This window comes from Strix uralensis, chromosome 3 (assembly GCF_047716275.1).
Source record: "Strix uralensis isolate ZFMK-TIS-50842 chromosome 3, bStrUra1, whole genome shotgun sequence".
In the NCBI taxonomy this organism is placed as follows: domain Eukaryota; kingdom Metazoa; phylum Chordata; class Aves; order Strigiformes; family Strigidae; genus Strix; species Strix uralensis.
The window spans coordinates 41653942-41669263 of record NC_133974.1 but is presented as its reverse complement, the minus strand read 5'-3'; the positions used below and the strand labels follow the sequence as shown (position 1 = coordinate 41669263).

The window sequence follows — 15322 nt, the reverse complement described above, 5'->3', positions numbered from 1 at the left end:
AATTTCTTTGTCTACGTGGTGTCAATGCTATCTGGAAGTGAACCAAAAAGTTACTGAATGTGCTCCTGGTTACTAGTGGGTGTGTAAAACACGTTCCTTGCATTTCTGGCAAGAAATGGGAGTAGGAAATTAAGGAAGGGTGGAGACTTGCTAGAGGCTCTTAAAAGGGGCGGTTCGAGGGGGGGGGGGGGGGGGCTGTCTGTAACTGAGGAATACAATATGGAGAAAGGTTTCTAAGTGAGCAAAGAGCTCCTTCCTTTGGTCATCTCGTATCAGCTTTCTGCTCCTTCACCTTCTTCAGTATCTCATGTCTGCTCAGAGGGAAAGCACTGTCCTTCACTGTTCTTAGGGCTCAGCCTACATAGCCATCTCAGTAATATTAAAAGTAAGCAAAGCCCTTCCTAAGAAAATTGTGACTAAGCTGGCATTTGGATCAAGACTGCAAGACTGGATCAAGATTACTTTTACCCTTCCCCCCACATCCTCACATTGTGTCCCCACAGTATTTGAAAATCAGGACATGTTTGTGTTAAAAATTATGTAAAAACACAAGTTTGGAAGAGTGCAAGTAATCAGTTATAATAGCAATGCAGATTAACTGTTCAGTGTTGCCACAGGGGGGAGGAATAAAACCAGGATGTCTTGCCTGTACAGAAGTTTCTGTTTCATCTCGTGGATATTTATGTGTGGAGGTTGCCCTCTCACTTGGGTGCTACTTCCAGAGCAGTGTTGGAAGGCTGCCTTCTCTGAACACTCTGAAATATGCTGACATTGCCATCAAATCTGGCACATTTCACAAGATTACATAGGATGGTGACTACGTGATCCAGATGGGGGGTCGAGAACTGGGGGTTCTCGCCTGACTCCTCCCTTCACCCCAACACTTCCTAAAGGCAGAAATTTCAATGAATATGTTACTTGTTCATTCTTGTGTACTCAGCTATGGCTCTCCAGAGCTTTGACAACACAAATGGCAGGAAGATAAAATAAATAAATATTGATTCTTGAAAAATAAAGAGTGAAAATGAAAAGTCTTGAAAACAGGAGTTTAATTCTGCACAGGCATAGTTAGTTGATCACAGTTACCTGTGTGGACAAAGTAATGGCACCTGTGTTGCCATTTTCTCTTTATGGAAGTTAAGTTACATGCAGCAAGACGTCATATGGCTGCTGTTGATTTTGATCTCTATTATTATAAATTTGAAATTCTACCCTTGGCCAAAATGGGAGAAAACTCTGCAGGTTCCATGTTAAAGCCTTTGGGATATTTGTTTTCATTTATGCAGAGAAAATGTAGTTACAGCACAAGAACTCAAAGGACACTGGAAATAATTTTGAAATTAATCAAATGCATGTAGATAGAGGTGTGGTAGAAGAGCAGCAGAATAATAAGGCACTATGAGAGAACAATTTCCTTCAGTGAGGGAAGAAGGGCTATAATTTGGCATAAATAAGGACTATGGATGGGGGAAAGCCAAAGAAATAGGTGGCCCAGGTCAGGAGGAATATAACAAAGGGTTGGGGCACTGAAAGCAGCAATTCTAGGGCCTGGGATATGGAGAGTAAATGGGCTGACACTTTTCTCTCACCTGTGTCTGTCTTTTAGATGCATCCATCTTCCTTGCTCTGCATATATATTGGGGTGTCTCTTGAAAGGGTCTGAACCTTTCCCCTTGGAAGTCAGTTATGATAGCTGTCTTGGGGACTAAAAGATTATTTTACCAACATATGACAGAAGATACAGATACATATTAAAGCAAACAGAATCTTATCTGTGATCTACTTTATGGGAAGGTGGATAGGTAATTAACTAAATTACCATATGGGTAAGTAAATTTAGGGAACCTTTCCCTGGAAAGGGAAGTCTCTTATCACTAAATTGGAGAAAGAGACTGAGAAATTGAGAAAGGAAAATTATACAAATGGTACAGAAGATCACCCTGCAGATGTGAACAGACCTTGCAGGCTTTGGGATCTGTAGACGCCAAAGAGCATAAACAGAATCCTTGGTACATATGTGGGCTGCATAATACTTTCTTTTTTTGTCCTAAAATATATGACTCAGTGCTTTGGGGAAGGCACTTACCAACTCTGCCACGGTACCTGAGGGAAAGCAGGCCTTGCAGGTACTGAACCAATCTGGTACCTGGTAATGAATTAAAAAAGGAATATAAATCATAAGACCCTCTCAAAGGAGCAGTGTAAACTCCTACCTTAAATTGCCTAGGACACAACCAGGTCAGAAACATATAGCTAACCACCAAACTATCACTGAGCACGCAGAAAGGCACGGTCCTACAAGTGAGAGGCTGAGGAAGTTTGGATGCACACAGCAAGCGCACTGTACTTGTGATAGGCTCTCAAACAGTAGACCTGGCCTGGCAAATTAGAGAAAAACCCTCGCTTCATGAGTCTTAGAGCTGAAGAATGCATTTTTATCTTCCTGGCACATCCTCCAGCCAGCAACCAGCCCAGGTCAGACCTCTCAGACTTCCTGAGCTCTGAGGAAACAATCCTTGAACTCTAATTGTTTGGGGTTTTTAAGTTGTGTTTGGCAGATGAATTCCATTGTATCTGTGTGGATCAGCTCATCAGAAGAGTTTCTAGTCCTCCGGGATATCAAGTGGGGTATCTTATGGTTACTGAGGCTGTGCTACATGCTTCCCAGGTCAATTCATACCATGTTGACAGGAGAAATCTCAAGAGAATTATTGCATCTTATAAAAATCTAGCTGTCCTTTAGAAAAAAATACATTCTCTCTTGGAGGAAATGTACCCTAACACAGCAGATAAATGTGGCATACTCAAGTTGATTTTTCAGGTGAAAAAAATTACATGTATGAACATTTGTGGGGAAGTGAGGGAAACTGAGAATGATGAAATTAGGGGGAAATACATGAAAAAAGAAACAGAAGCTACAGTGAGGCTGCAGTGAAGAGTAAAGAAAATAGATGGTCAGGGAAGGTGATGGGAAGGCTCGAGATCTTCAGAAGGACTGGCTGGTGGTAGAGAGAGACTGGGTCACTCATAAACTCCCCCTTCTACCCTCCTGTAGGAAGATACCCTCTCTTGGGAAAGACTGGGCCTCTTTCTGTCTTCCAGGATCTAATGAGAGCCTAAAGATAAAGCAAATGTAAACTCAAGAAACTATGAGGATACTGTGCACGCCCGTGGCTCTCAGCCAGCTGCTGGCTGCAGCATGTTTGCACAGCAGTGGAAAGCAGCAGCCAACAAACAGAAACGTTTGACTTATCACCAGCCTTCCCACTGCTGACTGTGGGGAAAGGACAGAGAGGATGAGCTGAAAATGACAGTGGTGTGTATAGATTATATATTGTATCAAACATTCAAAAGCAAGGGTGGAGAAAAGTATAATAGTCATCTTTCATGTGCAAATTACTAAAGCTATTGTGTAATAAAACTGTACACAACACAAACCCTAAACGTAGCCTGATATATCTCACCAGACCTGTCAATGACTACAGATGCCAATCATTTCAAAGCAGAACAGTATATTAACATACTACACAGTGGGATGAGGCAGACTTGCAGATCACACAGCAACCGCATGTACTAGCAAAGAAAAACCTGGCTGGAACTCCAGAAACTGTGGTTCTCTTCCTGGGTTAGTGAACAGCTTGTTGAGTGATCTTAATCAAGCCAGTTCACTTCTGTATGCCTGTTTTTTCCAGCTGTAAAACATGAAGGCCGCTATCATGCACGTACATACTTCATCTGGCCATTGCCAAAAACCTGTGGAAACTTGAGAAGCAGTAAGCACTTGTACAGCATTTTGTGATACCTAAAGCAGTGCTAGCCATTACGAATGCTGTGCCAAGGTGCAATTTCTAGTAATGAATAATAGGTACTGGTCAGACAGAGAAAAAGTCAGTTACAAGACTTGCCAGCTCATATGGGTTTTCCCAAGATGGTCCCAGTCAGGAATTGGTAGCAAATTACATTTCATCTAGTTATTAAAATTCCTTAAATTTGCAGTAACATCAGATACTTCAGGAGATAATTTTTTTCTCGCAGTATCTTTCCTTCCCACATAATTCAGTGGCGATGTCTATGCTGCTTCTCTCTTATCTCCTAGTTGACCTTGTTTTTAATTTTTTTTTCCTACCTGTCTTGTCAGTTATTTTCTCCTTATCACTCCTAGTACAGGACATAAAAAAGTATCAGCACTTTCTTTAGTGCTTGCATACAAAGAATGTCTAAAATTTGGACAAAGTCTATCAATTTACTACTCCATTAATTCCTACAATGACCTATCGATATTCTAAATATGACAACATGCAATTTCTGAATATTCTATTGCTAGGAATGCAACATATAAAAGCTTCATGCTATATATATATATATAAGCACATTACAGATCTCAAGCTATGTATTATTTTAAGTAAGGGCACATCTTACTCTCTCTCATGCAGCTATGTCACCAGGCAGTAAAGAACACAAGATTCAGGTGATGAGAGAAAACAAGGGAAAGGCCGGACTCTACATACTAAGCCCCTTATTGAATGTAGGTCTAGGTCTTGTTTCAGGGAACAAAAAACAAAGTAAATTGTGTTTTGATGGCCATTGCTATCACCACTTACAAGGACATTTGCAAATTAAGGTTCATAGACCTACCTGATGAAAGCATACTGCTTTGTTAAAGAAGAAAATGACATCTTTCATAGAAACAGCATCTCCTCAAAACTTTATGCTTCGTGACCTTCATAATGGCAAAATGGCAATGATGATTACACCACTTCCTGAAATACATACAGCCATATACTGAACTACAACTAAAGACTTAGCAAAGTCCTATAAATACAGGAAAAGTCCTTGATCCCCAAATACTTCCTCTTTCAGGTATAAATTATAGAAATCACACCAATTCACTCACCAGTGGCAACCTACAGCTACGTGCACATAACCACTGTAATTGTCAAACTGAAGACAAGGGTTTATGAACCACTCAGACTAAATGACCGCATCTGCCATGGACAAGCCTGAATATGTGTAACTTGTAGTAATGTCACTAGACTAACATCAAACAAAAGTACCAAGGCAGTGCTTTCAAGAGTCAGGGCTTTGTAAAAATCTAAAGGCCTATTTTCTGGGAGCTGAATAAATGAGATTTTATCACCTCATGGGAAAAAAAGAGAGGAATGCTGACTTCAACACAGGGGAAAAAAGTACCTCTGCTAGGACATGTTCGTTGTGGAAATTAATTCCTGAGGATTTTTTTTCAAATTCAACTGAATTCTTGACCTTCCTGTCTTAGCTCTAACAACATTCTTCTACACTCTCAATGCAAAAAAAAAAGTTCACATCCTTTACATTGCTGATAACATTATGTTGCTCAACTTCAGCAGTTAGGTCCTTTTATTGTATAATGTATTTCTCCTTAATTGATGGATGATCCCTTCATTAATCTTTTCTATTGAATCAGCAACTAAACATTTCCTGCTATCAAAAGTCTTTAACACTGTGGTTCCTGTTCAACAAGGTAGCATCAATTTTTCACAGTAAATATTAACATTTTACAACCTTTATCTCTTACTTGCTTACCTCCTAGCCTCTTTGGAGTAAGTACCAGCCTATTCATAACATAGAACCTTCTTAGACATTACAACAGAAAAAAGTTTCTCTTAAATAATTCAGTCAGGCAGGCATATATTAAGAAAAAAAATAAATTTAAAGAACACATTGTGAAATCAAAATTCAGACTACAAGGGGTTTGTAGAAGAAAGTAAGGAATGTGTTTAACTGAATGAAATGTCAAGAAAGAAATATGCAGAAATAAAAGTAAACTTATCTCCAAAATTACAGTGAAAACCAATCTATAATCTTCAGGCTTCATATAATCTATAGGCTTCATATTCGTTCTCAAAACTGAGTAAAGCAGAAAAAAATCCTCAAGTGTGGCAGGTATCAAATGCTTTATAATGCCAAAGCTTAAAAAGTACCCTTTGAAAATAATTACAAGGGCCGCTTAAAATGACACTACTTAGATAAAATATTAATCAGCTGAAAAAAAATTCATTTTGTGGAAAAAGTTGCAGCCTCACATACAGACTACTTAAGAATTCAGCAACATCTCTGAAGATATACTGGTGTGACAGAGTTCAAATGCACATGGGATTTCTAGCTCCTGTTGCACTAGGAGGCAGAAGCACTTTAGCTTTAGTAGAGGACCAAGCCAGCCATTACCAATGAAGCTGTCTAACGGGCTGAAACTTCGCCATGCATGAAAACCTGACAACACATACTTCTGTGCTCCATGAAAGCTAATTTTTCAGGACCATCACCACATGACACTTAACTGTTTAAAAGTAGGCTGGTAGTTAACTCGCACAGTTGATTCACCTGCAGTTCTGCACAGCACCGCACTGGATTTTGAAAAGCTTTTCATTATCTAACCAAAATGGAGTACATTCAGTTTCCTGTGACTGAACTCAGAAGATTTAATAAGCAATTTAATTCTTGTACAGCAGACACACGACCAGCTCACAACACATCCACTGTTGGTTCATTTTCTTCCTTAAAGGCTGTTCACTTCAAAAGACTTTATACAATATTGCGAAGAAGTCCTCCAAACATGACACTAATGTTTTTCTTTCGTTTACTGGCTCTTAAATGCAAACAACAGTATATTCATGTAATACAATGCCTCACCTTGAGGGAACCGGGGTAAGAAATCTGTCAAAGTGAAGGAAACCTTGAAAGTTAAAAACCCAGTAAGAAAATATTGTAGAAAGATAAAGCAGAAAACATGGGGAAGTGACAAATTAAGTGCAGAATATGGTTCTAGGAGACAACAGTGTTCTGATTTTTCAGGTGAGCTTGTTGAAGTGTAGTGTTGCATGTAGGCCTAGTTTTATAATCCAGTCCATTGGCCAGGAAGGGACTCAACCCAAAGATTGAAACCTGAAGTACCCCAACACTTCTGCCAGATCACTACACAACCAGCAGAAGTAGGCTAAATAAGCTTTTTTTTTTTTTTTGCACTGTTTGGAAAAAACAGATGAAACATTGTTATCCTACCCTGAAAACCTTCATGGTCCAACAAGGTATGGAAAGTTTTAAATTTGCAAAACTTCAGAAGTCTCATCCAACAGCTTTAAAGGAATTGGCTGAGGAGCTGAGAACTATCGTCACCTACATTCATTGAATTTTGTAATCCCCTGGGATGTGTCAACAAATCAGGGTGGAAATGAAGAGGTATGTTACGTCGGTAAATTTTATAGGATCAGAGTTAGCATTCAAACTACATAACTTGTGTCAGGTCCAAGGGGCAGGGAAGAAAAAAAGCTGATGATAAGAGAGATAATAATCAGGGAAAAAAATGACACCTCCTTTTAAACAATGCCAACCTACATGGCAGATGGAAACTAGCTCGTCAAGCTAGTTACCGAGATTGAAGATGATCACAAATTCAGCTGAAAAATTCACCACTGCCTAAAGCTATGGGGAATTGCTAAAGGCATTTTCCTTTGTGCTTGATGACATTCAGACAAAAGAAAAAAAGGGAAAAAAATAAAAGCACAACAGCAGATCAATACAGCATATACCAAACATAGTAAACAGGGACTTAGAGTCTCCTTGAGTCATCCTTAGTGAGATTCTACTAGGATTTTTCTTTGCCCTAATACTGTTTATTAGAAAATTAAAAAAGGAAGATTTTTGTTCATTTTTATAAGACAAGCTAGGACACACTAAATTATGGAGTATTTAGATTAGGCAGCAAACTGGGCTGTTGAAGCCATACATCCACCTCAAGCATGTACCATCATTTATCAAGTAATACAGGTCTATTTTGCAAGACACTGGAAGTCTTCGGGGCGGATGAAAAATTTTGTATGAACTCTTAGTTTAGAACATACAGAGTTAAATAGCCTAATAGCATTATAATGAAAAAAATTGTAACAATGTAATTAATTTCTGTATAAACAAAGCAAATTCTCCCTTCCTTTTTGACCAATCTCATTTCAGGGCTATGTTAACCAATACTGCCAGTTCACACACACACACACAAAGCGACGCTATAGAGCAGAAGCAGTAGTGCACATGGCATGGACACAGCTAACACTGCTCACTCTGAGCCTCTGAAAACACCATTCATGCTAAGGAACCACCTCAGCTGGGACCCTGCTGCTCACATCTTCCTACATCTCCTTCCCAGTAGACTAGTGCCCAGAGAATAATTTCAGTGGATCTGAAAACTTAAAAATGCTTTTCTATCTTATGTAAATGTCATGTATTTCCTGCTTCGTTAATCTTAAATACTAGATTAGTAAAATAACAGCAAATCTGTTGTCTCCTCAACATGTTTGTCAGACTAATCTACAGTCCCATTCCTTAAGAATTTTAGATCAGAGGAATGTAATTTCCTGCACAGCTATCAGCAGGAGACAAATCTGGTGAAAAATACAAAGTTTAACTTGACACATCGATGCTTTTCTGTCACTGATACTTTCCAGTATCAACTAGTTTAGTAACAACTTACTACAAAAATAGTTACGGAGTTTTGCAGCATGGATTTGAACAGGTAATTGCCCAGCTTTCTTGAAATCTGAATTTTGAAGAAATAGAAGGATAAGGAACCTAAAATGACGTATCACAAAGGAAACTTTTTCAAAACACAAGGAATTCTTAATGAGCTACCAAATCTCTTAATTATTTGGATAGTTAAAGGCTGAGAAGGACAAAATACTCCTACCGATGCACTAGATGGCAATCAAGTAATTTAAATTCACATTCTTGAACTAAGAGACACACACACTCACACAAAAGAAAAACGGAGACATGTTTAAGGGGAGGCCAAATTGTTTTATTTAATTTTTTAGTGACCAATTGGATTTTTGGCAGAAAGCTCTGCTCTTTTTTTTTTTTCTTTTTTTTTTTCTTTATAGAAATCAGCAGTGCTCAAATTGATGGGTTGGAATTTTACTCAAACTCCAGTTAATTTTAAAAACAAACAGATGAAGAGGAATTCCAGATACTGTTTCCAGAGCAGAGAGCAAAACTTCACATTTGTATGAAAATTCCATGTTTGTACTTGATTGGGACACAGAATGTAAAACTATTGTCAGTAGTGCATGAATAAAACATTCACATTTGATCTGGAACCTTAAAAACAGAAAGCTGTACTCTCCTTCCGAAATTTTCATTACCTTGTGCAAATCAAGTCAAGTCTTCATGTGTCAAGCACACACTTAAAATTGTCCATATTTTATATACAAGACATCTACCATTCAGGCAGTGCAAAATACATCCTTTCATAACAAAACTAAAATGTACCTCTCAAAGTATGAACAAGAATATACACATAATACATGATATACACTATTTACACAACCATAAAAAATATAATACAAGGATTTTTTTAATGTGATTATAAGACTTGACAGTCTTTTGCAATTTTGTTGCAACAAGGCATGTTTATGTTTCCTGGATGGAGTTTTCTTTGCCAACAGATCTTGGAAACTATGCTTGAACTTTTAGGAGAGTTTTCAAATGGACTGCCATCAACTCCCTGTTTTGGTCAGACGGTTCAGCTGTGCCACCCACCCAGTGGCTGGGAGGCTTTGGAAGGACACTAGGAGATGGTGGGTCACTAAATTTTGCCCCAGCGTAATTTTCTTTTTGGCTCACTTCAGTTAGGGTGATAGGTTTCTTGGACTTGGCATTTCTGAAGTTCTCTGTGTTTTTAAGTGGCTTTTTCTCCTGCTTCTGAATTATTTCTGGCGATACAGAATCTTGCCAGAAGTTCTCTATCTTTTTTGCTGACGTGATCTTTGTCAGTGGCACGTTACATTTACTCTTCTGTCTGTTAATCTTTGGTTGTTCACACAGATGTAAACTGTGAACGGGCTGGCTGTAGGGGATGGCAGCCTTCTCGGTCTTTCCCATCTTGTTCTTTAAGAACTGCAGAGACAATGAATTCACGTCAACACACGGCCCCTCTCCCTCAAGAGGTGCCTCGGCACCCCCGCGGCAGCTGCCGGGCCCGAAGCCGTGTCCCCGCACCGGCCCTGCGCCGGGCTCCCCAAGCACAGCACCGGAGAGGCGGAACGAGCCGCCGCCCGCAGCTATCCCACGTCTTCCCCAACCCCTCGTGTAGGCAGCAGGGGCCGGCCGGCAGCGCCCAGCAGCCGCCGGGCGGGCAGCGGGACCTCTCCTCCGCCGCCGCCGCCGCCGCCATGGGGCGCTGCGCCCCGCGCACGTCCCGCCTGCGCGCGCAGGGGCGGCTGGCGCGCGGCCAGCAGGCTAAATCCGGCTGTTGCTGGGCGCAGCGGCGGGCGCCCATTGGCGGCGCCGAGCAGCCAATCGCCGCCCGCGCTTCCGCTCGCGCTTCCCCCCTCCCCCCTCCGCCCCGTCCGAGCGGGCGTAACGGAAACTCTCCCCAGCTCCCCCCCCACGCGCGGCGGGGGGCGGCGGCAGGGGGCGAGCCGCTCGCTGCCCCCTCCGGCGGGGAGGTCAGCGCCCGCCCGTCCGCCAGCGGGCGGGAGAATGCCGGGGGGGGGGAAAGAAGTGATGAGAAGTAACGGAGCCCCGTCTTTACCTCCTTCCTGAGGGGTTTGCTGGGAGCGGGTCTTGAGGGGGCGGGCGCGGGGGGCTCCTCCGAGGGGGCCGTGACCAGGCCAGGGGCGGCTGAGACCGTTGGCGCAGGGTGAGCTCGAAGTTCGCCCGCGCCCTGCGTCCCCAGCGGGGCCCTTCTCCCCAGGCCGGTGCGATGCTGTTGGTACTGCTGGTAGCGGCTGGGTAGGAGCCCTGCGGGGCTGGGCCGGATCTTCCCCTTCTTCCGCCGGACTCTCTTCAGCGCGGGCCGCGCGCTGCCCCCCGGGCCCGCGAGGCAGCAGCTGGGCTGGTTCTCACAGTTGCTGTCCCCTCGCCTGAGGCGCTGGAGAAGAGCGGAGGGCAGCCGCCTGGGGTCTTCGGTGCCTGCCGAGATCCGAGACAGGAAGGGCGGCGGCACCGTGGTGGTGACCATGGTGGGACGTGGGTACCCAGAGCTGTGCCGGGAAGAGGGGTCGAGCCCAGGCGGGGACGAGATGGTTGGGTCGCTGGGAAGCGTCTCCCCGGGCTTTGTAGACTGAGATGGTGGCGCAATCGGATCCGCTGCTAGGAGAACATGGCGGGGGAGTGAAAGGAGCAGCCAGCAGCGCCCCGGTGTTGTTACCGGAGCGGGGCACGCCCCCTTCCGCCCCGCCACCAATCGCCGTGCGAGGATGCCGCCAGCGGCACGCCTCTCCACCGCGCTCCACCAATCTCGGCGAAACGGCGGCCCCGCTGGCCCCGCCTCGGCCAATCGGAAGCGACACAAACACTTGGGACCACGCCCGCTTCCGCAGGTCGCCCAATCCGGGCAGACACAAACAGCGGGCACGCCCCAGTCTCCGAGTCCTCGGCCCGCAGCGCGAGGCGAACGGGCGGGGTGGGCGGTCCTCCGTGCGAGAGCCGCCGGCCAATCGGGCGGCACACAAACAGCCTCGGCCACGCCCCCGAGCGCCCCACAGCCAATCGAGGCGGACGTAAACAGGCGGCGGCGCGCCCCCTGCTGGGCGGCGGCGCGCTGGCGGGCAGGCACGCGTCGCCCGCCATGGAGGTGCCGGCGCTGCGGCCCGCGGCGGCTGCCGGGCTCCCGGCCGCGGCGGCGGCAGCGGAGGAGGAGGAGGAGGAACCCAGCCGTGAGGCGGCGGGGCGGAGGCGGGACGAGCGGAGCTTAGAGGCCCTGAGCCTGGCTGCTGCTGGCGGGGCGGCGGCGGGGCGGCAGCTGCCGGAGGGGCGGCGGGCGACGCTGGCGAGCGCCCTAGAGCTGGAGGGGACGGTGCTGCGCGAGGGGCGCCTCACCCAGTTCGTAGCCAACAACCTGGAGCGGCGGATCCGGCTGAGCGGCGCCCCGCGGGGCGAGCCGGCGGCGGCAGCGGCGGGGGGCGGCGGCTCTATCCCCGCCATCGACCCCGGGGCGCTGCAGGACGTGGTGGCCCTGGCCGGGCAGGTGGCGGCGCAGGTGGACGAGCTGCTGCGCAACGTGCACTGCGGCCTGCAGGCCCTGACGGCGCTCAGCGTCGGCTGCATCCAGACCTACCGCGACGGCGTGGAGAGCCTGGGCGAGGCGGCCGACCTCAGCATCCGCGCCATGTACGCGCTGGTGGCGCGCTGCGAGGAGCTGGACCGCGCCATGCAGCCCGTGCCCGCCCTGGCCAAGCGCATCCGCGACATGAAGGGCACCCTGGAGCGGCTGGAGGGGCTCTGCAAGTAGCGCCGCCCGGGGGACGGGGGGGCTCGCCGCCGGGATGCCGAGCGAGGAGCCGCCGTGGATGGGAACCGGGGCCCCGCCGCCGCCCTTTGCCGCGCCAGCAGCGCGCCCGCTGGGCCTGCGCCGGGCGCTGAGCGGGGGGCTCGGCCGCTCCGACAAGCCCCGGCCCGGCGGGGGCCCGCCCCGCCGCGGGCTGCTGCTGTCCCTCCCCGGTAGCACCGCCGCCCGGCCCGCACGCGGCGCCCGCAGCGCTCCGCCTCTGCGCCCTTCCTCTCTCTCTCCGTGCCCCTCTGCGTGACCAGCCAACACCTGTGGCCAGTTCGCTGGTGTTCATCTGGAGGAAGTGAGATTTTTGCAACCGATTAAGGTTGAAATCGCGGGGGAAATGGCAGACGGTGCTTTTTAGCTTCAGCTCCATTAAAGAATTTGGATTCCACATGCCTTACGCTTTCTATTTATTGAGGGCTAGGAAAAACTAACTAATCTCAATTAAAAGCAGCTGTTAATATATTTTTTTTTGGTAACCAAATTTGAAATTGTTGTGAATACTTGTTCGATGCTGGCAGGCATACATACTTATTTGTTGTTAACTTAGTGCCTGACGAGTAATTCTCACTTCTGCCATTACAGCAAATAAATACGCAGAACACTGCTGTCTCTTCTCTTACAACTGTGTCCTGTAAGATAAGAGGAGATTTAATATATATAGCAAAGACACTTGTTTTCTGAGAAGAATATAAAATACATGGAATATAATTGAGATTTGGATAAGAAAAAAATCTATACACAAAGTTCTAAATAAAAGCCTTCAGTTAAAATGTGCTTTGCCTCTATTGGTCTCTACAGTTTTCACAGTGTAGAAGTTTAAATGGCATCACTGTGAAATGATCCTGCAATTTTTTGGTTTTTTTTTTTTTTTTTTTCAATTGGGAAAATACCTATTTAATGAGATGAAGAACATGAATATGTCATGACGTTACATGGGTGTATGACTGACATAAAATGGGTACCTTGGGAGAATTTATTTGTTTAACTTGAAGCTTTTGATACACATCGTTGTATGCAGAAGTGATTTTGCTGTATCAGTAAGTGTTTCCTCTGAGGCCTGAGAGTAGCCAAATTCTCTGCTCGCTATGCAACTAGCCTCTTAAATGATGCTCTTAGCAATCCATTTAGGTCACAAATGTCCTCGTAACAAGATTTCAGCAGAGAAGTGATCACTGTGATCTTACATTTGTGTAATGGTGCTTTTGGTGACCAGTGGCTCCTAAAAACATTGGAGCAAAGGTAGCAGAAATACTACCCAAGTCCTGTAGCTTTCGGTTGTAGAGCAGATAGGTTTATGATGGGTGCAGCTGCTACCCCACCATAATCTCATTAAAAACACCGAGTGAGGGGCAGAAGCTGCGATATACTTCTGCATGTAGATAATACTGAATTGTAACAAAATAATTTGGTTTTATGCCACCCTGGTTTGCATAATGCTAGTCTCTGGCCTGTTTTGGGCTTCTCAACATGGCCCTGTTTTTCCCTCAGCACAGGGGTGTATTTCGCTCGTGGCCTTTCAGCCCTAGCAATGGGAGAAGGCTGGAAATGGGCTATGCCAAGGTCGTGCTCTTTGTGGTCACAGCTCTCATGGTTCTGTCTTCTGGGGAATAGCCGTGGCTCCAGAAAGGGACCAGAGGTCTAACGGAGATTAGCAGAGAGAAAAAGGAGAATTTCACTGCCCCTGCCTATGGGCCTAGGAGACACTAAAGATTTCTTAACACCACAGCAACAGATGTACTCTTAATAGTTTTGGGGTGTTATTCTTGGGAAAGTTTGAACCTGTCTATCATGGAGATGCAGTAGTTTTGCTAAGTATCTTTTGTATATGTCAAGAGTGAAAACCAAAGTTTGATCTTGCTTAACCTGTGTGTATTGTTGAAATGTACAGGAAAGACCTGCAAGCTTATTTGTATAGCCACATATGTACAGCTACGCTTTATTCATACGGGCTAAGGTGAAGCCTTTAAAGCATACGCGTTTCAGTACGCTCGCTATTGGTTTTTGATAGCATTTCCTTTGCAGTCACCTACGTTCAATGCTAATTCTCTGCTAAAATTGTCAAGTCTGTAGAATAAAATTATTACTTTTATGTTTTTAATTGTTAGTGATTAGTTGTTGTTGAAGTGTTTTGCTTCTTAATTATTGCTTTTCTTATTTGGTAAAGTAATTAGAAAGCTAATTTAAACTCTGCTCCTGCATCTGCGCAGAGACCCATTAATGTGATTGCAGAGCTGGTTTCAGTCTAGGTCCTTAGGCAGTAATTTCTGACAGTGATGTCATTCATGTGATGGAAGAGGGATGACTAGTGAATTACAAACATGAAGGAAGTGATAATTACACTGTTTGGGTTTGGCTTTTAATATCTATCTGAAAGCTTCAGCTTGTTTGAAGGGCAAACTTCACTGAGCTTGGTGAAGTGGCTCCTGTTCTCAGGCATCTGCCTTGTACGTTTGCCGTCCCTGGGGCAGGCGTGGCCGAAATGATGCGAGCATGTTCTGTGCCACCATGGTCGATACCGACATGTTATCGCATAGCTGCTGTGGTTTCAAGCCCCCTTGTCCGTACCGGCCTCCACTGCTGCAGGAGTGGTGACACTTGCCAGCGTCTGTCAGCACAGCTCTGGTGCCAGCCCTGCCCTTGCAGTCCCATGTGAACCGCTGGTGAGCTACGTGCAGCTCAGTAGCTTCCAGTGAACCTGGCCTTTCTGCAGCCAGAGACTTTTGTACTGTCTTTTCGATCCTAGTCCAGGCTTTCTTGTGCATATTCTGTGTTAATTCTGGCACTTCCCAACTTTTGAATGTTGAGCATGAAAGCATTCAGGTTCTTTTAGCCTTTTTTGCTTAACCTGTCAGCGAGCAAAGTAAAACCATGTTTGGACTTCCCAAGACTTTCAGATGGGTTTGCATATATTTTCTTGCTTAGTCACTCAGCTTTACAATTGGTCTCATTTTCCTTTCCTCATTAGCTGCCAAGTGAACTTCCATTGTAGCAAGACAGGCAAGGTCAAAGAAGAAAACT

At 45.4% G+C, this 15322-nt stretch overlaps 2 protein-coding genes across 2 annotated transcripts; one reads left to right on the top strand and one right to left on the bottom strand.

Annotated features, from left to right (window-relative positions):
* Positions 1-8802: 8802 nt before the first annotated feature.
* PNRC1 (proline rich nuclear receptor coactivator 1) lies at positions 8803-11151 on the bottom strand. The gene is made up of 2 exons (XM_074862049.1): positions 10559-11151; positions 8803-9921 (listed from the first exon to the last, which is right to left on the bottom strand). Exons 1-2 carry the CDS (start codon positions 10985-10987, stop codon positions 9481-9483), a joined length of 870 nt encoding a protein of 289 aa, XP_074718150.1. The 5' UTR covers positions 10988-11151; the 3' UTR covers positions 8803-9480.
* On the top strand, positions 11095-14402 carry BORCS6 (BLOC-1 related complex subunit 6). The gene is given in 2 exon segments (XM_074862048.1): positions 11095-11163; positions 11165-14402. Coding segments are annotated over 2 exon segments (1164 nt in total). The 3' UTR covers positions 12260-14402.
* The last annotated feature ends 920 nt before the right edge of the window (positions 14403-15322 follow it).

Bases quoted from the DNA above. Each gene is read 5' to 3' on its own strand.
- PNRC1 (XM_074862049.1), bottom strand. From the start codon at position 10,987: ATGGTCACCACCACGGTGCCGCCGCCCTTCCTGTCTCGGATCTCGGCA. The intron at 9,922-10,558 runs GTAAAGACGGGG...TTGTCTCTGCAG, and splicing joins GCAAACCCCTCAGGAAGGAG to TTCTTAAAGAACAAGATGGG.